Source organism: Caretta caretta, chromosome 8 (assembly GCF_965140235.1).
Source record: "Caretta caretta isolate rCarCar2 chromosome 8, rCarCar1.hap1, whole genome shotgun sequence".
Lineage (NCBI taxonomy): Eukaryota > Metazoa > Chordata > Testudines > Cheloniidae > Caretta > Caretta caretta.
In genome coordinates this window covers 106364282-106383672 of record NC_134213.1, presented here as the reverse complement: position 1 = coordinate 106383672, position 19391 = coordinate 106364282, and the positions used below count along the sequence as shown (strand labels likewise).

General features: G+C 61.2%; 1 protein-coding gene across 3 annotated transcripts in view; it reads left to right on the top strand.

Moving 5' to 3' along the window:
- BTBD19 (BTB domain containing 19) overlaps positions 1 to 19391 on the top strand; it is a 75829-nt gene that overhangs the window by 39330 nt on the left and 17108 nt on the right. For 2 of the 3 annotated variants that reach the window (XM_075131887.1, XM_048861450.2), the window contains exon 4: positions 9035 to 9094. The exons of the other annotated variant lie outside the window; for it this stretch is intronic. In XM_075131887.1, coding sequence (XP_074987988.1) covers positions 9035 to 9094 — 60 coding nt within the window. The remainder of the gene's footprint in view (positions 1 to 9034; positions 9095 to 19391) is intronic. 3 annotated transcript variants of the gene reach the window in all.

Below are 19391 nucleotides of genomic sequence, written 5' to 3'. Positions count from 1 at the left end.
TAGCAGGGGCTGCAGGGTTGGGAGTGAGGGACGGGGGGGGGAGCCCAAGGCTGGGGTAGCAGGGGCTGTGGGGTTGGGAGTGAGGGACGGGGGGGGGGGAGCCCAGGGCTGGGGTAGCAGGGGCTGCAGGGTTAGGAGTGAGGGACAGGGTGGGGAGCCCAAGGCTGGGGTAGCAGGGGCTGCGGGGTTGGGAGTGAGGGACGGGGTGGGGAGCCCAGGGCTGGGGTAGCAGGGGCTGCGGGGTTGGGAGTGAGTGACGGGGGGCGGGGGGGAGCCCAGGGCTGGGGTAGCAGGGGCTGCGGGGTTAGGAGTGAGGGACGGGGTGGGGAGCCCAAGGCTGGGGTAGCAGGGGCTGCGGGTTGGGAGTGAGGGACGGGGGGGGGGGGGGAGCCCAGGGCTGGGGTAGCAGGGGCTGCAGGGTTAGGAGTGAGGGACAGGGTGGGGAGCCCAAGGCTGGGGTAGCAGGGGCTGCGGGGTTGGGAGTGAGGGACGGGGTGGGGAGCCCAGGGCTGGGGTAGCAGGGGCTGCGGGGTTGGGAGTGAGTGACGGGGGGGGGGGGAGCCCAGGGCTGGGGTAGCAGGGGCTGCGGAGTTGGGAGTGAGGGACGGGGGGGGGGGAGCCCAGGGCTGGGGTAGCAGGGGCTGCGGGGTTAGGAGTGAGGGACGGGGTGGGGAGCCCAAGGCTGGGGTAGCAGGGGCTGCGGGGTTGGGAGTGAGGGACGGGGTGGGGAGCCCAAGGCTGGGGTAGTAGGGGCTGCGGGGTTGGGAGTGAGGGACGGGGTGGGGAGCCCAAGGCTGGGGTAGTAGGGGCTGCGGGTTGGGAGTGAGGGGCACGGGGGGGGGGGGGAGGGAGCCCAGGGCTGGGGTAGCAGGGGCTGCGGGTCGGGAGTGAGGGGCACCGGCAGAGCTGGGTCCCGGCTGCACCTGCCTGTCCTGTGTGCTGCCAGCACCTGGCTCTCCTGAGTGCCGTGGCGCAGCGGGTGGGGTGCTGCTGGGGGGCCCTGTCCATGCGCTGCCTGCGGCTGGATGCGGGCTCTGCTGATAACGGGAATCGGTCCGTGCCCCGCAGGGGCCTGGCAGCACCTCGGAGCCGGCGGGATGTTCTCCGCAGCACTGCCGAGTCCAGTTCTCTCTGTCCCTGGCACCTTTCTCTGTGCTCTGGGGTTTGGTTCCGGGGGGGGTGGTCACTGGGTCACCCTGCGGAGCCACGGATCAGGGTGTCTGCGGCCAGCTCTGCCCTGCTGGTGCCCGGCACCCAGCTAGGAAGATGCCAGTGAATGGCCCTGCTGCAGATGGGCCTGGCAGAAAGGTGGGAGCACGGGGCACCTGTGACGAAGTGGGACTGTTCTTAATGTTTCCTCTGAATATTGTGGGGGTGCCTCAGTTTCCCCTAGGCAGTTCTTAAGTATCTAGGGGGTGGGGTTAGGGTGTATGATCACTGCAGAGCCCTAGAGGGCAGGTGTGTGCAGGGGTCTGGACACAGAGAATGGCTGACATCCTGTTTCCTGGCAATTGATGGCCTGGGCCCTTCCCCCCTGCAAGGTGAGAGCTAAAGTGTTGGAGAACAAAGGAATCCGGTGCCCTCCTGGCCCGGGAAAGGGACAAAGCCCAGAGGAGGAGGGGCTGGAGAGAGTTTCAGTTTGGGGCTGGCCGGGACATGGAGTGAAGGGCAGACGTGGTTGTCTGGCTCACTGCCCCCCAAAATGGACCCAGCTGAGGGGTCCTGTTCTCTGCACCTGAAAGCTCTGTTTTAGACCATGTTCCTGTCGTTTAATAAACCTTCTGTTTTTCTGGCTGGCTGAGAGTCACGTCTGACTGCGAAGTTGGGGGGCAGGACCCTCTGGCTTCCCCAGGACCCCGCCTGGGCAGACTCGCTGTGGGAAGCACATGGAGGGGCAGAGGATGCTGAATGCTCCGAGGTCAGACCCAGGAAGGTGGAAGCTGTGTGAGCTTTGTGTCCTGCAGACAGGCTGCTCCCAGAGAGGAGACTTCTCCAGAGTCCTGCCTGGCTTCATGGGGAGCAGTTCCAGAGCATCGCCCAGGGACTCCGTGACAGCATCTGGCACGCGCTGCGGGCATGCTGGGTTTGACGAGGGGCCCGTCTGCCAGCCCCCAGGCACAAGGCTGGCTGCTTGCTTTGAGTCCAGGTTTGCCTCTGCACGGCCTGTGGCTGGGAAAAGCTGGGCTTGCTTTCCTCCCCCCGGGGCCAATAGGACAGCAGCCGCCTCTGCTGACCTGCTCCCGAGCCCCTGGCTGGGAGGTTGTCGCATCTTGGCTCCGTGAGTTTTGTTGGCCCAGGCCTGGGGTGCATGGCTAAGGCCCCTCACCTCCCAGGGGGAGGGGAAAGTTTGCCAGCACTGGAAAGAACTGGACTGTGTGTCTGTGCACTAACGCCCCCTGCAGGCTGGAATCAGACCTGCTCTACTCTCTGTCATAGGCCCTGTACCGCTCTCCACTAATGGGGAGTCTCCCTTTGCTCCAGGAGCAGGGGCTGCTGCTTTGGGAGCTGGCTCTGAGTCACTGTTGCTGTCACTGTGAAGTTGTCTGTAACTCTGGCATGCAGCAGAGTGAGAACCAGGAAGCTGTGGGTGGCCCTGGAGTTGATGCAACAGCAAAGGTGACCTTCCAGCCAGGGGCTCTGCGGCAATGCTGCTCCTCTGGCAGCCGGCGCGCTCTCACTTTCCACATCCTTGCCACGCTGACACCTACCTGAGGGTGTGGCGTCAGCCCGGTGCGCAGCAGCGTTCTTACACAGCCAGCAGCCTCGCCTGCGAGCTCCGAGGCCCACGCACAGGAGCTAGGCACCTCGCCCAATGCTGACAGGGCAGGGCGCCATCCACCCGCTGGGGCTGTCCCAGCACTCCCGGGGTGGGAACAGGCATTCGTGCCATGGGTGAGCTCTGGCGGGGGCCTGGTGTGCTCTCAGCACACTTTGTTCAGCCTTGAATTCACCAGCGGCCACCCTCCCCGCCCCTGCACGGCACGGCGGACACAAGGGGTGTAAGAATGCGGCATTGTCCTGGCGGTGACCCCGGCCTCTGTGTGTGTGTCGCGGGGCTCTCCTGCATCCCACAGAGATTTCCCTTTAACTCTCTGTGTCGGGAAAAGGAGCCAGCTCGGTAGCCCCGGAGCCTCTCTTGATCCATGCAAGCAGCCCCATGTCTGAGCCGGAGAGGTGAGGGGGCCAGTCCCTCTCAGCCTCTCTCTGCCACCGAGGGGGCCAGCCACTGCCCGTCAGTGATGGGGGTACCTGCCTGGTGGGACTGGTCTGAGACCCACCCAGCTCATTGCATGTGGGGGCCATCAGCCAGGCGTGTGTTCCAGCCCCACCCCCTCGAGCCAGCCCATCTGCTCGAGCGGGTGTTTGGGGAAGCTGGAGGCTGGTTCCCTCTGTGGCTCATCAGTCCAGCCCTTTCCCTTCCAGTGCTGAAGGGATTCCTCCCCCTGGGTGGGTGGCTAGCCGGGCGGATGTGGCTGGGAGAGCCAGAGTTGGAAACGCAAAACGCTGGCCTCTACAATGGGACTGCGGGCCAGGGCGTGTGTGTCAGGAAGGGACCTGGAAGAGAGAGCATTTCTGTGCTATTTTCTCATCACCCAGGGGCATAATGATCAGGGGGTGGGAGGGTGGCTAACAAGTCCCAGCCCATGTGATTAGACCAAAGACCTCCACCAGCCAGCCAGCTGCCTCCTTTCCTAACGCCCAGCGAGGCGATGTGGCCACGGCAGGCGGGGAGGGTTGTCCTCTGGGATGCAGGTGGAGGGGTAAGCAGGAAGCAGTGGGAAATCCCCAGCCGGGCGGCCTGGCTTGGCTGAGACGCAGATGCGAAGTTTAGGCTCCCTTCCCAGCGCTGACGGGCCCAGCCCCTGATGCAATGGCCCCAAAGCCTGAGCTGGCTTTTCCCACGCAGCATCTGGCACTAAGGCTGCTGATCCAGCCAGACCAGCCCTGCGCCTCCCCAGTGTCCCAGCTCGGCTGGATGGGGGCCCTGCCCCAGGCACTGCAGAGCTCTGCTCCATGGCCCAGGCTGGGGTGAGTGGGGTAGCAGCTGCACAAATACACTTATCCCTTGGCCCCTGTATATGCTACAGGCTTGGGGCCCCGCTGCACCAGCCTCCTCCTTTCCCCGGGCTGCCTGTGGCCCAGTGTCTGGGGCTGACAACGCCCCATTGCTCAATAAGGACAAATACCAAGTACACCACTTAGGAAGGAACATTCAGTTGCACAAACACAAAATGGGAACTGACTGCCTAGGAAGGAGCACTGCGGAAAGGGATCTGAGGGTCATGGTAGACCACAAGCTAAATATGAGTCAACAGTGTAAAAAACCCAAACATCATTCTGGGCTGTATTAGCAGGAGTGTTGTAAGCAAGACCCAAGAAGTAATCTCCGCTCTGCTCCAATTAGACCTAAACTAGAGTATTACATTACAATACAGGAGAGCCAGGGAGCAGTGGGAGAGTGCTAGAGGGGAAGGCTAATTAAGGTGTGCTTCCCTGTAGACTAGGGAAGGTGGCTGCAGGTTAATTGGAGCACCTGCAGTCAATTAAGGCCCTGTTAGGAACTTAATAAAACCCCCTGCTCCAGGCAGGCAGGGGAGGAGAACTTGAATGTATGCTGTGAGACTTGGGGGGGGGGGGATCAAAGAACTGAAGCAAGGGAGACCCTGCCCCAGCATCTAAGGACTGCAGGTACCCCACCCAAGGGGGAAGAGGGTAAGAACCTGCAGGGGTTAAGAGGGGTTGCCTCTCAGAGTGAGGCGCAAACCCAGACCCCTCCCCTGTTTCCCTCCTTTACCACCTTCCTGGGCCACTAGTGAGGCCATTGATGGCCCAAGAACAGGGGCAAGGGGTGGCATCTTAGCTCTCTGCCAAGAAAAGCGCAGGATTGCCCAGACTAACATTGGCTATCTTGTCACAGTGTCCAGTTCTGGGTGCCACATTTCAGGAAAGATGGGGACACACTGGAGAAAGTCTAGAACAGAGCAACAAAAATGATTAAAGGTCTAGAAAACATGAGCTATGAGGGAAGACTGAAAACATTGGGTTTGTATCTTCTGGAGAAGAGAAGACTGAGAGGGGACAGGATACCAGTTTTCAAGTATGTAAAAGGTTATAAGGAGGAGGGAGATAAATTGTTCTCATGAACCTCTGAGGATAGGACAAGAAGCAATGGGCTTAAATTGCAAGGGACATTAGGAAAAACTTTCTGTCAGGGTGGTTAAGCACTGGAATAAATTGCCTAGAGAGGTTGTGGAATCCCCGTCATTGGGGATTGTTAAGAGCAGGCTGGACAAACACCTATCAAGGATGGTCTAGACAATACTTCGTCCTGCCTGAGTGCAGGGGACTGGCGTAGATGACCTCTCGAGGTCCCTTCCAGTCCTGTGAAATATGATCGCTAACAGAATGGCTCATGCTGCTCGGGGTGGGGGGGAATGGGGCTCTCACATGGGGGTGTCGATGGAACATTTCAAACTGAACGGCAAAGGGGAAGGCAGCGCAGAGCTGGAGATGTGGGGAGAGGCGCAGGCAGTGTGGCTGGGGTGGGGTGCGTGGGACCGTGGTGGAGCCAGCGGGACCAAGGGGCATGTGGCTGGAGGGTGGGGCCATGGGGCACGTGGTGGGGTGGGCGGGGCCGTGATGGGGCAGGTGGGGCTGTGGCAGAGCAGCGTGTGGCTGAGGGGAGCGTGGCTGGGCTGGTGGAGCCTTGGGGGGCCGGGCGGGGCTATGCCAGAGCAGGGTGTGGCTGGGTGGGCTCTGATGGGGTGAGAGCCATCTCACCCGCGTGCCATGTGGTGGGCTCAGCTCGGTGCCTCCTGGCGCTCCTTGCCAGCGGGCTAGATGAGCCACCCATGGCTGCAGCAGGAAGTCACCAGCTTCCCTAGCCGGGGCTTCTAGTGCCAACATCACCCTCTGCTGCAATTTCCTATGCTTGTGGTTTGCTTTCCGGGGCTGCGCTTGCTGGACACGCCAAGGGGTCCTGGGAAGGGCACAGCTTTTCCTTCCTCTGCTCACAGCCCCTGGGTTAAGCCAGGGAAGGGGACCAGGGTGGCCAGTCCATAGCAGGGCTGACCTGTCCAGTCCGAGCAGTCCTGGGGCTCCTGGATTGAGCGGCTGCCCGGCCTGCTCCCCCTCTGCTGCACCATGTCACCTCCTGGTGCAGAGTCCTGGCTTTGTGGCTTCCCTTGAACCCTCAGGCAAAGGCACCAGCTTCCTCCCCTTGCCCTCATGGGCCATGGTCTCGCTCTGCCATGCCTCCCCGCCCGAGAACCCGGAACCTCTCCAGGGAGTCTTAGGTCAGCGGGGTGGGGGCGGGACTGAATCACAGCCTGGGGGCAGGTCACCGCCAGCCGGGGCAGAGCTGGGGCCGGAGCTGAGGCCTCCGGACCCATCCTTCAACCTCTTCCCTCACAGCCAAGTGCTAGCGATGGCACCCCAGCGACCGCCGGGGCTGGTGCCTCTCTCAAGGGAAGGGGGTCGGTGCCCTGCGCCCGAATCAGGGCGCCAGGCGGCACGTGGAGCGGGCATTGTGATGGCACCCAAGGAATTGGGCAAGGAGGCTGGCTGTGACTCCCAGCCAGGAGTGGGAGTCAGGGCCGCCGGCTACATAGCCGCAAACATGCCCTGGCCTGTGTTCCTAAGCCCCCCCACTCCCGCCGGGGTGCCCGGGGTTCCGGCGAGTGGCGGTTCAGTCCGTGGCCTTTAGGACCCAGCACCATAGACTGGTGTTGACCAGTGTTTGGACAATGGCTCAGCCAGGGCAGAACCGTGGCGCAAAGGGCTGGGGCAATCGCTCGGGTGAATGGGCCAATGCCCCCCCACGAGCTGCCCATGGGGGGTGAGCCCGGGAGCTCCGGAGCCAGGCGCCCGCAGACAGGAGCAGACTCGTCCTGTTCTGGGCCATGTCGTTCTCAGCCCACCCTCCTCACGCTGCTCCCCGGGCACCTTCCGGTCATGCGCTGAGGGTGTGGCTGCCCGGGGGTTCGATCTCTCCCCAGGGGCTGAAGTGGGCGTGCAATGGGGTGGGTTGTTTTGGTAGGGCTGGGGTTTGTAAGCACTCTGGGTGGAGGCCGTGGGATTTCCCAGCTGGCTGCACAGGGGCGTCCTGGACGTTCTGGGAGAGGAGCCAGAACTGGCTGGAGTCCGGCAGAGGGCCATGGGCCTCACTTGCTAGGTCCCCAGTGGCCGGGCCACTGTCTGGGCCAGGCCCAAGCCAGCTAGGTGTCACCTCCACCTGGGAACCATCTCGGGGTTCTTTCTGCCAACACCCCACCACACACCTAGTTACCCAGGCAGGGCATCGGGGAAACTGAGGCCCACACACAAGTCCCACAAAATATTATGAAAAGTTCCACTTCGTCACAGCGGGGTCGGCCAAGCTGTTCCTCTTCAGTCACCCCCCTCTCCATTAGCAAGGGTCAGAGGTCAGGAACCGCACCAGGCCACCCCACTGGAACGGCACAGCGAGAGCCCCCTGCCCCACCCCCTTTAGTACATCTTGGGGTGGGGGAGCTTTGAAACCCCTCATTTCCCCCAGTCACAGTGCACCCATCCCTGCTGGTGCTGCCTGGCCTCCCGCTCTGCCAACCACCCAGTCCAGTGCACGGGGCTCGTGGCTGCATCTGGGAGCAGCGGCAAGGCCTAGTGGTTAAAGTGAGTGGCTGGGGTTTGTAAGGTGCTTTGAGAGCCCTGCCTGGAGGCTGCACTGGGTGGCAGCTCCGGGTCCCCTCAGCACTGCTGGCTGGTTCCCTGGTGTAGTTTACACCACTGGATCCTCTGCCCAGGGGCCCCGGTGGGAGGGATTTAACTGGGAATTGGTCCTGCTTCGAGCAGGGGGTTGGACTAGATGACCTTCTGGGGTCCCTTCCAACCCTTATATTCTATGATTCTATGAGGCCCAAAGGCAGCAGCACCCTCGCAAGCAGGGCCAGGGACCACTGCCTCGCCCGGGGCTGGGGATTGAACGGTTTGCCTGGAAGTGGGAGCCATGTTAGTGCAGCTGCGCCGGGTCTGGTTGCTGGCTCCCGCCGGCTGGGCCCGCCAGGGTCCATGTCGGCCTCAGAGCAGCCCACCCCCTGCATGGCTAACCGGTTTGCAATGCTGACGTGGAGCGAAACCCCCCCAAGTCCGAAGGCCAGAGCCTCCGAGTGCCTAACTCCCATTGGAATCGATACCTTAAACACCCTGAAATACAGGCCCCAGTGCTCACGTGGCTTCTTAACCCCAGGGGCACGGGACACACCCCCTGCCTGCCCCGAGCCTGAGAACAATAACTAACCCCCCAGAAACAGCCAGCCAGGTGGGGAGGGTATTAACAGTGAGCAAAGGTGGGGGGCAGGGGAGTTCTTCCTCCAGCGGGGACCTGGGGGCACGGCAGGGGTGGGTGGAACCTGGAGTCAGCTTGGCATGCTGGGATTTCCTCGGAGCGCTCTTGGCTTCCCCGGGACTGGGGTCGGCTCCAGACTGAGCTGATCAGGGCATGTCCCAGATTCAAACTCTGTCCCTTTATTTACATTGGCCCATCACATTGCATCTGCTCTACACTGCATCCCACATTCCTCCGTTGGCTTGATCGCCTGGGAGGAACCGGTCCCTGGGCAGCCCACGCGCGACTCCTTTCAGCCTCCTCTTTCCCTGTCCGTTGTCCTCTGGCTCTTTGTGATGGTTCCCGAGATCCAGGCTGGTGCTTAGTTCACTGACCCCTTAACCTGCCTCAGTGGGCACAACTGTTTCCAGGTTGCGGCTGTGTTCACCACCCTGCCCCTGTCTTCCACAAAATGCAGCCTCCCCCAGGTTCAGTTCCCCATGTCACGCCCAATGGCCTACACCATGGCACTCCCCCGGATCCACCTGGCAGAGGGGCCCCGGCGAGGGGCTGGGGGCTCCCCCTTCTGCCAGCCTCCCCACAGTGCTGAGTCAGACTGGAACAGTGTGTATCGGAGCCGTGGGGATCTCCTGGCGGCGCTCAGTGTGGGAGGGGGAGTCACGGTGGTTTCTCTGCTCTGCCCCCACAGTCTGTCTCTGTCTCCTGCAGCTGTGCGTCGAGTTCCTCACGGGCGCGCTGAGCGTGGAGCTGGTCTGCGAGGCGCTGCAGGTGAGTCCCCTCCCTCCCCTTCTGATGGCTCTGTTCCCAGGAGCTGGCTGGGGCGGGGGCCCGTGACTGGGATTCCTCCTCTGCTGCTCACACGCACAGTCCCGGACACGTGAGCGGCTCTCTGCCCACGTGCCGTGCCCCGATCCCTGCCAGCTGTGCCCCTCGACAGACAGGGCACATGGCCAGGGGCCGGGTGTTGGTGGCGAGGAGTGGGTTGGCCTCTCCCCTGAAGGATCCACCAGCAGGATCTGGCCCCAGTGTGCGCCCTGCCAGAGGAGGGGGAGGCCAGGCATCTTGGGAGGGCTGGAGTGCAGCAGCCCCTCTCCAAGCCCCGGCTTCGATCCACCCTGCGCTGTCCCAGGAGGGAGCGCAGGCCCCATTCAGCCCCCCAGGGGGCCTATTGTGCGGGGGGCTCTTTGTACCTGGACACCTGCCCCTAAGGAAGTGAACTGAGCCCTGCTGGCACAAAGGAGCCCAGCCAGGCAGCTGCAGCGTGCAGACAGGCCCCGCGGCCCCTGCACCAGCTGGCCCTTTGTCTGCCGCGCCGGGGTTTTGGTGGAGGGGGGTCGTCTGCGCCTGTGCCCCCGTGGATAGGCTTTGAGCCCTGGCTGGTTGTTTCCCATGGCAGCTGGCCCCCTTGGGAGGAAGTGTGGCCTAGTGGTCAGGTCGTGGACCTGGCAGAGGAGTTAGCGGGGTGGGCTGGTATCGGCCAGGCCTGCGGCATGCGATGCCGAGTGGGGCATTGTTCTGTGCAGCCAGCTCCTTCCCCTCAGGCTCTGGGGGCTGGGCCCCTTTGATCGGACAAAAGGCCCGGGCTGACTTTGTCTCCTTTGCCCTGATTTGTCCTCGGCAGCGGCTGCTGACTGGCACAATCCCAAGCGCTGGCTGGGGAATGGGGCTAGAGCCATTGCTCTGGGTGGGACACAGGCACGGTGGGCAGCAGGGATCCCAGGAGGACTTGGGTAGCTCCCCCTGCCATGTGCCAGGTGCTTTGCAGGCCAGTTGGCGACCACGTCCCAGCCCCACAGAGCCAGCGTTGTGGATACATCGCCGGCGTGGTGGTGGAGGACCTCTGGGGGAAATCAAGGCCGGGATCCACGCTGCCTGTGCGATCGGGTGCTGTGGGACGAGCACAGTGTGGAAACCTGGCTGGAGGAGAAGGCAGAGCCCAGCCCCTCAGTGCCAGGATGGAGCAGCCGGACAGCCCTGGGGCAGGCCTGGCCGAGGAGCAGGCTGCCCCGGGGAGTGGATCAGTGCCTAGCTCTGGGCTCTCAGATGTGGCTGTGGCATCCTTTTGCCTCTGCCCTGCCTCATGGGGGCGACAGCGAGTCTGGACCGGCTTGGGGCCGGATTCAGAGCTCACTGGAGTCGAACAGCCTTTGCACCAGGCCTTCTGATGCCAGGCACAAGCCCTGGGCAGCCGGAATAGCCGGATGCAGAGCTCTGCCCCGGGCAGAAGCTCTGGGGACTGCAGGGGGCGGCTTAGGCCCGATTCTGCCCTCACAAAGCCGGGGTAAGTCAGGCGTGGCCCTTGAAGCCAGTGGAGTTGCCCCGGATCAGAGCCGAGCCCTGGAGGCTCAGTGTGCAGATGCAATGTTACCTGCCCTGGGGGTGTGAGGCTTGCCACTCCTGGCCTGTAGGTCAGCGTGGCACTGGGGGTGGGGGGCAAGGACTGGCCCAGACCGCAGGGCTGAGGGCCCAGACCGCAGGGCCGAGGGAGCTTGCTGGCACAGTGACCAAGTTCCCCACCAGGCCCATTCCCACACAGTCAGTCCTCTGGGCCTGAGCTCTTGTGTGGTGCGGGGCTCTGAGCAGGCGTCGGGGCGGGGTTTCTGCTGCTGAGCACCCGGACCCAGCATGGCCTGTGGCTCTCCACGCTCCTGTTCTCCCCGGGAGAGGCCAGTGCCCGCCCCGCAGCCCGTTGTCCTCGCTGGTTGTGCCTGAGGCCCAAGGAGAATCTGGGCCCCTCCTGGCTTAGCCTGGCCACTCGTAAGCCCGGGGGCAGTCTCTCCACGGCAGGCGACGGCGCGTCGGGGTGATGCACAGGCCCCTGGGGCTCCCTGGCTCTTTGAGCCGCTGTCCACCTCGTCCCCGCTGCCCAGCCTGCTCGCTCAGGGCACAGGAGAACAGCGGGAATTGGCTCGGAGGCTGCCCTGGGGTGGGTGTCTGTGAACCTCGCAGCCGCGCATGGGGAGACTTGTGCAGCCCAGATGCCGGGGGGAGAACACTACTGAGGTGGCAGCATCCGGCGCGCAGAAGCTAGGAGGCACCGGGATGAATTGCCGCAGCAATTCGAATTCAGCCCCTGGCCTGAGGCCGCTGCCTGGCTCAGGGCACAGACAGACAGTGCTCACGTACAACCCCGCCTGCGATAGCCAGACAGCACTGATTGGATCCCAGCTGCTCCCGAAGGCCTTGCTCCAGATCGGGCTCCCTTGTGCAGGGAGGGGGGCCCTGCCCACAGAGTTTATAATCTCTGGTGCTGAGCGCTCCAGCCTTGGCTGAGTCCCACACGGGCCAGGCTGTTAAACTAACTGGCTGGGCACCGGCACAGAGGTAGCAAACCCTGAGCAGGAGCCAGGGCCAGATTTTTTCAAGTGCTCAGCACCCGAAACTGGAGCAGATTTCCCCAAGAGCCAAGCGTGCAGTGTGGCGCAATGCCTGGGAGCCGCAGCCCACGCCACCTCAGTGCGGTGCTCGGAGCAGAACAACGAGCTGGCCAGACTGGAGATGCCCCAGAAGTGTTGAGCTGTGTCTGGACCAGCGGAGAGGCCCTGCAAGTCGATCACCCCGCGCTGGGCTCTCCATTGGCCTGGGTGGCGTGGTGGGGAGCTCAGTGACAGGTCTCAGCGCAGTCAGCAGCAGCCCGCCATGCTGGCAGGGCACGGGAAGAGCAAGCCAGAGCACAGCAGCGGGGGCAGCCTGCCCTGGGCCCGGTGGTCAGCTCCGGCCGCCTGTCTTGGATCACAGGGAGCAGAGGCACGGTGGATGCAACCAAGGACCAGCGACAAAATATTGCTCAGGCTTGCAGGAGTGAAATCAGGAAGGCCAAATCACACCTGGAGTTGCAGCTAGCAAGGGATGTTAAGAGTAACAAGAAGGGTTTCTTCAGGTATGTTAGCAACAAGAAGAAGGTCAAGGAAAGTGTGGGCCCCTTACTGAATGAGGGAGGCAACCTAGTGACAGAGGATGTGGAAAAAGCTAATGTACTCAATGCTTTTTTTGCCTCTGTCTTCAAGAACAAGGTCAGCTCCCAGACTGCTGCGCTGGGCAGCACATCATGGGGAGGAGGTGACCAGCCCTCTGGAGAAAGAAGTGGTCGGGACTATTTAGAAAAGCTGGATGTGCAAAAGTCCATGGGGCTGGATGCGCTGCATCCGAGAGTGCTGAAGGAGTTGGCGGATGTGATTGCAGAGCCATTGGCCATTATCTTTTGAAAACTCATGGCGATCGGGGGAGGTCCCAGATGACTGGAGAGAGGCTAATGTAGTGCCAATCTTTAAAAAAGGGAAGATGGAGAATCTGGGGAACTACAGGCCAGTCAACCTCACCTCAGTCCCTGGAAAAATCATGGAGCAGGTCCTCAAAGAATCAATCCTGAAGCACTTGCATGAGAGGAAAGTGATCAGGAACAGCCAGCATGGATTCACCAAGGGAAGGTCATGCCTGACTAATCTAATCACCTTCTATGATGAGATAACTGGCTCTGTGGATGAGGGGAAAGCAGTGGACGTGTTGTTCCTTGACTTTAGCAAAACTTTTGATACGTCTCCCACAGTATTCTTGCCAGCAAGTTAAAGAAGTATGGGCTGGATGAATGGACTATAAGGTGGATAGAAAGCTGGCTAGATCATTGGGCTCAACGGGTAGTGATCAATGGCTCCATGTCTAGTTGGCAGCCGGTATCAAGTGAAGTGCCCCAAGAGTCGGTCCTGGGGCCAGTTTTGTTCAATATCTTCATTAATAGAATAATGATCTGGAGGATGGTGTGGATTGCACCCTCAGCAAGTTTGCAGATGACACTAACCTGGGAGGAGAGGTAGATACGCTGGAGGGAAGGGATAGGATACCGAGGGACCTAGACAAATTGGAGGATTGGGCCAAAAGAAATCTGATGAGGTTCAACAAGGACAAGTGCAGAGTCCTGCACTTAGGATGGAAGAATCCCATGCATGGCTACAGACTAGGGACCGAATGGCTCAGCAGCAGTTCTGCAGAAAATGACCTAGGGGTTACAGTGGATGAGAAGTTGGATATGAGTCAACAGTGTGCCCTTGTTGCCAAGAAGGCTGTAACGAAGTGGGACTGTTCTTAATGTTTCCTCTGAATAGTGTGGGAGTGCCTCAGTTTCCCCTAGGCAGTTCTTAAGTATCTAGGGGGTGGGGTAAGGGTGTATGATCATTGCAGAGCCCTAGAGGGCATGTGTGTGCAGGAGTCTGGACACAGAGAAAGGCCGACACCCTGTTTCCTGGCAACTGATGGCCTGGGCCCTTCCCCCTTGCAAGGTGAGAGCTAAAGGGTTGGAGAACAAAGGAATCAGGTGACCTCCTGGCCCCGGAAACGGACAAAGCCCAGAGGAGGAGGGGCTGGAGGGAGTTTCAGTTGGGGGCTGGCTGGGACATGGAGTGAAGGGCAGACGTGGTTGTCTGGCTCACTGGCCCCCAAAATGGACCCAGCTGAGGGGTCCTGTTCTCTGCACCTGCAAGCTCTGTTTTGGACCATGTTCCTGTCGTCTAATAAACCTCTGTTTTACTGGCTGGCTGAGAGTCCCATCTGACTGTGAAGTTGGGGTGCAGGACTCTCTGGCTTCCCCAGGAGCCCTGCCTGAGCAGACTCACTGGGGGAAGCACACGGAGGGGCAGAGGATGCTGAATGCTCTGAGGTCAGACCCAGGAAGGTGGAAGCTGTGTGAGCTGCGTGTCCTGAAGACAGGCTGCTCACAGAAAGGAGACTTCCCCAGAGTCCTGACTGGCTTCATGGGGAGCAGTTCCAGAGCATCGCCCAGGGACTCCGTGACAAAGGCCAATGGCATTTTGGGATGTATAAGTAGGGGCATTGCCAGCAGAGCGAGGGATGTAATCATTCCTCTCTATTCAACACTGGAGAGGCCTCATCTGGAGTACTGTGTCCACCACAAGAAGGATGGGGGAAAAATTGGAAAGCATCCAGCGGCGGGCAACAAAAATGACTAGGGGGCTGGAACACATGACTTATGAGGAGAGGCTGAGGGAACTGGGATTGTTTAGTCTGCGGAAGAGAAGACTGAAGGGGGATTTGATAGCTGCTTTCAACTACCTGGAAGGGGGTTCCAAAGATGATAGATCTAGACTGTTCTCAGTGGTAGCAGATGACGGAACGAGGAGTAATGGTCTCAAGTTGCAGTGGGGGAGGCCTAGGTTGGATAGTAGGAAACACTATTTCACTAGGAGGGTGATGAAGCACTGGAATGGGTTACCTGGGGAGGTGGTGGAATCTCCTTCCTTAAAGGTCTTTAAGGTCAGGCTTGACAAAGCCCTGGCTGGGATGATTTAGTTGGGGATTGGTCCTGTTTTGAGCAGGGGGTGAGGTCCCTTCCAACCCCGATATTCTATGACTTGGAAAAACCCTCTGTGCGGGATGAGGGGAGAGAGCAGGCCTATGCTGGGAGTAGCTGTATGAGAAGGGCCAGGGCATGGATCAAGGCAACACATGTATGGAAGGGGAAAGCTGGCCCGGGTATGCGGTGTTCGCCGAAGTCTCGGCAGAGTTCCTGCCACAGACTCCCTAGTGTGTGACTGTCACGGAGTCCCTGGGCGATGCTCTGGAACTGCTCCCCATGAAGTCAGTCAGGACTCTGGGGTAGTCGCCTTTCTGTGAGCAGCCTGTCTTCAGGACACACAGCTCACACAGCTTCCACCTTCCTGGGTCTGACCTCGGAGCATTCAGCATCCTCTGCCCCTCCGTGCGCTTTCCCCCAGCGAGTCCGCTCAGGCGGGGCTCCTGGGGAAGCCAGAGGGTCCTGCACCCCAACTTCGCAGTCAGATGTGACTCTCAGCCAGCCAGTAAAACAGAAGGTTTATTAGACTACAGGAACATGGTCTAAAACAGAGCTTGCAGGTGCAGAGAACGGGACCCCTCAGCTGGGTCCATTCTGGGGGGCAGTGAGCCAGACAACCACGTCTGCACTTCACTCCATGTCCCAGCCAGCCCCAAACTGAAAACCCCTCCAGCCCCTCCTCCTCTGGGCTTTGTTCCTTTCCCGGGCCAGGAGGTCACCTGATTCCTTTGTTCTCCAACCCTTCAGCTCTCACCTTGCAGGGGGGGAAGGGCCCAGGCCATCAGTTGCCAGGAAACAGGGTGTCGCCCATTCTCTGTGTCCAGACTCCTGCACACACATGCCCTCTAGGGCTCTGCAATGATCATACACCCTTACCCCACCCCCTAGATACTTAAGAACTGCATAGGGGAAACTGAGGCACCCCCACACTATTCAGAGGAAACATTAAGAACAGTCCCACTTCGTCACAGTGACCCTGGGCACTACCCATGCTAGTGGGTATCTGCACCTAGGAAGAGCTTTGCTCTTCTGGTGCCAGCTCTTGGGCTGGCGGGTGTGTGATGTGGCATGTGCCACACGCTGGCCTATAATGGGGTTAAAGGACCCTAAAGAGACTGTGCAGAAAGCAGCCAGTAGGAGAGGGGCTGGGAGGAGCAGCCAGTCAGGGCTGGCTGAAGATGCTGGGCAGAGCATCTTCAGCTGCTCCGTGGAGGTGGGAGACCTGGCTGCCTGGCAGGAGGAGGAAAGGTGGCACCTTGGACAGAGCAGTGCTGCGTGGGATCAGGGCGAGAGCATGAGCCCCTGGCTCGCTGCTCAGACAGACACGCTGAGGCCCTGAGATAAGGGCGGAGAAGGCGCTGGAAGCGGCCCAGGGAAATAGACTGCAAAGGTGGAGGGGGTGCAGCGTGTGGCTGCTATCTACAGGGTCCCTGGCCTGGGACCCGGATTAGTGGATGGGCCTGGGTTCCCCCCCACTCCCCACTGAGGAAGGGGCTGGACTGTCAGACTGCAGGAGTTCCCCACCGAAGTGGGGAGCACTGGGTGGGGCACAGCTGGAGGCCTGGAACGGAGAGGCCTGCAGTCCCTGGAACGACACGGTCAAGGAGGAGAAGTGATGGTGGCAAAAGGTCACCAGAAGGGGGCACTTTGGCTAGCAGAGCTAATCCCCGGGACAGCCGGCAGGAGGCGCTAGCGTGCTGAGTCGCACCCCGTCACAGGGTGGTTTCCTTGAAGCCCCAGCTCCTGGACTCCCATGATCACAGCAGAGGCAGTTTTCATTTAAAAAGAAACAAGTTTCTAGCCCCCGTTACTGCAGAAAACCAGCCGCAAGTGGCTCCGAAAGCAGAAGGCGAAGAGCCCTGGACATGTGTGTTCTCATGGTTTGGGGGGCAACCACAGTGGTCTGAGCAAGAGACCGGGAGCCAGGAACGTCCTTGGGATTGTGACCCCACTGCAGCCAGAGGGGCGGGGTTCTTAGCCAGTGATTGTCCGCCACGGCTGCACCCCTCTTGGAGAGCTCTGCTGGGCACAGCTGGGTGGTGGTGGGTGTGACGAAGCGGGACTGTTCTTAATGTTCCTCTGAATAGTGTGGAGGTGCCTCAGTTTCCCCTATGCAGTTCTTAAGTATCTAGGGGGTGGGGTAAGGGTGTATGATCGTTGCAGAGCCCTAGAGGGCAGGTGTGTGCAGGGGTCTGGACACAGAGGATGGCTGACACCCTGTTTCCTGGCAACTGATGGCCTGGGCCCTTCCCCCCTGCAAGGTGAGAGCTAAAAGGTTGGAGAAGAAAGGAATCTGGTGACCACCTGGCCCAGGAAAGAGACCAGGTCCAGTGCAGGGGAGGCTGGAGGGGGAGTTTCAGTTGGGGGCTGGCTGGGGACATGGAGTGAAGTGCAGACGTGGTTGTTTGGCTCACTGGCCCCCAAAATGGACCCAGCTGAGGGGTCCTGTTCTCTGCACCTGCAAGCTCTGTTTTGGACCATGTTCCTGTCGTCTATTACTGGCTGGCTGAGAGTCACGTCTCACTGTGGAGTTGTGGGGCAGGACCCTCTGGCTTCCCCAGGAGCCCGCCTGAGCGGACTCGCTGCGGGAAGCGCACGGAGGGGCAGAGGATGCTGAATGCTCTGAGGTCAGACCCAGGAAGGTGGGAGCTGTGTGTCCTGCAGACAGGCTGCTCACAGAAAGGAGACTTCCCCAGAGTCCTGCCTGGCTCCGTGGGGAGCATCGCCCGGAGACTCCAGGTGACCATGGGATGCCCTTCAGCTGCCCCCACTGGGCATATCAGGGCACCTCCTGCTAGGCACACATCTGTGCCTGTCCCTCGGGCCCCACGCCGCCTTCCACAGAGCTGCTCCCTGCCGCTGCGCCCCTCACCACCGCGTCTGGGCGCCCCCCACAAGCAGACCATTGGGCTCCCTCCTGGGAACTGTGGGAGCTCCCTGCAGGCCTCGGCGTGGGGCAGACACGTGTGAACAGCCGCGTGTGCCCCACTCAGCGAGCCGGGCAGCTAATAATAGCGCGGTGAGGTCAGCGCCGTTCCCCAGCACTTCCTGTTTTGCTGCAAGGGGCCCTGGCTGCAGGTGGGGGTGGGGTGAGTGCGTCTAGGGCGGCGCGGTAACCTTTGCTGGGGAGTTCACATCTTGTGCTTGGTGCGCCGGTGACGCACTTGGGACGCCCCCCTGGCTCCCTGCCCCGGGCTCACATCAAAGCAGTGTGCACTGCCCTCCCCCAGCCCCAGCCAGGCTGACGTAACCCTCCAGGCAAGCAGCTCCCCTGGGCATAGGGGCCTCCCCCACGCTGCCAGCTCAGCTGGGCTCCTAACCCTTCAGCGGGCCAGGGGGCTGGCTGGGGGGTGGAGGAGAGGAATGGCAGAGTCAGGAGCAGGAGACAGGGAATGTGGAAGAGCAAGAGGTGGCTTGGGGCAGGGTAGGTCCGGTCCGGGGGCACCTGGCCTGCTCCCTGTGAGGCAGGGCATGGCTGGCAAATCCTCCAGGTCCCTGGCTAACGGCGGGATCTGTGCTGGCGTTTGTCTGTCCACTGCGCCCACACGTCGGTGGTGCCGAGGGCTGGAGGCGGGACCAGGCTCTGCATCGTGCCATGGCTCTGGCTTGGGGATCCCCTGGGGGCAGCAAGCGCCAGCCCCCTGGGGCGATGGTGAGGATGCTGAGAGGGCAGAATGTGCTGCCGGGAGGCTGAGCCGGGCACATCACGGGCAGCAGGAGCCAGGGAGGACCTATGTCACGGAGTCCCTGGGCGATGCTCTGGGACTGCTCCCTACGAAGCCAGGCAGGACTCTGGGGAAGTCTCCTCTCTGGGAGCAGCCTGTCTGCAGGACACACAGCTCACCCGGCTCCACCTTCCTGGGTCTGACCCCGGAGCATTCAGCATCCTCTGCCCCTACTTGCGCTTCCCACAGCGAGTCCGCTCAGGCGGGGTCCTGGGGAAGCCAGAGGGTCCTGCACCCCAACTCCACAGTCAGACCGGATTCTCAGCCAGCCAGTAACACAGAAGGTTTATTAGACGACAGGAACATGGTCTAAAACAGAGCTTGTCAGTGCAGAGAACAGGACCCCTCAGCCGGGTCCATTCTGGGGGGCAGTGAGCCAGACAACCACATCTGCCCTTCACTCTATGTCCCAGCCAGCCACAAACTGAAACTCCCTCCAGGCCCCCCCCCCCCAGGCTTTGTTCCTTTCCCGGGCCAGGAGGGCACCTGATTCCTTTGTTCTCCAACCCTTTAGCTCTCACCTTGCAAGGGGGAAGGGCCCAGGCCATCAGTTGCCAGGAAACAGGGTGTCGGCCATTCTCTGTGTCCAGGCCCCTGCACACACCTGCCCTCTAGGGCTCTGCAATGATCATACACCCTTACCCCACCCCCTAGATACTTAAGAACTGCATAGGGGAAACTGAGGCATCCCCACAATATTCAGAGGAAACATTAAGAACAAACGGGCCAGACAACCTGGACGCGGGTCTGCCGTGCAGCACAGCCAGAGCCGCACCCAGACAGCTCAGCCCCAAACTCACAGTCGCTTTCCCCTCTGGTGGCGCCTGGCCCCACTGAGGGAAATGCCCGCTGGCTGCTCAGCAGGGCCTGGGCCGAGCTGCAGCATCCGTGGCCGGGAAGGGGCTGGCATGGCAGCCAGAGACTGACGGGCGGCGGGCATGGCCCAGCCTGGGGCCGGCGTGGCTAGCAGCGGGGTGAGCTCCCCAGCCAGTCCCTCCTGGGCCTCGGCCTTTTGGGCGCTGCCAGTTCACGTCAG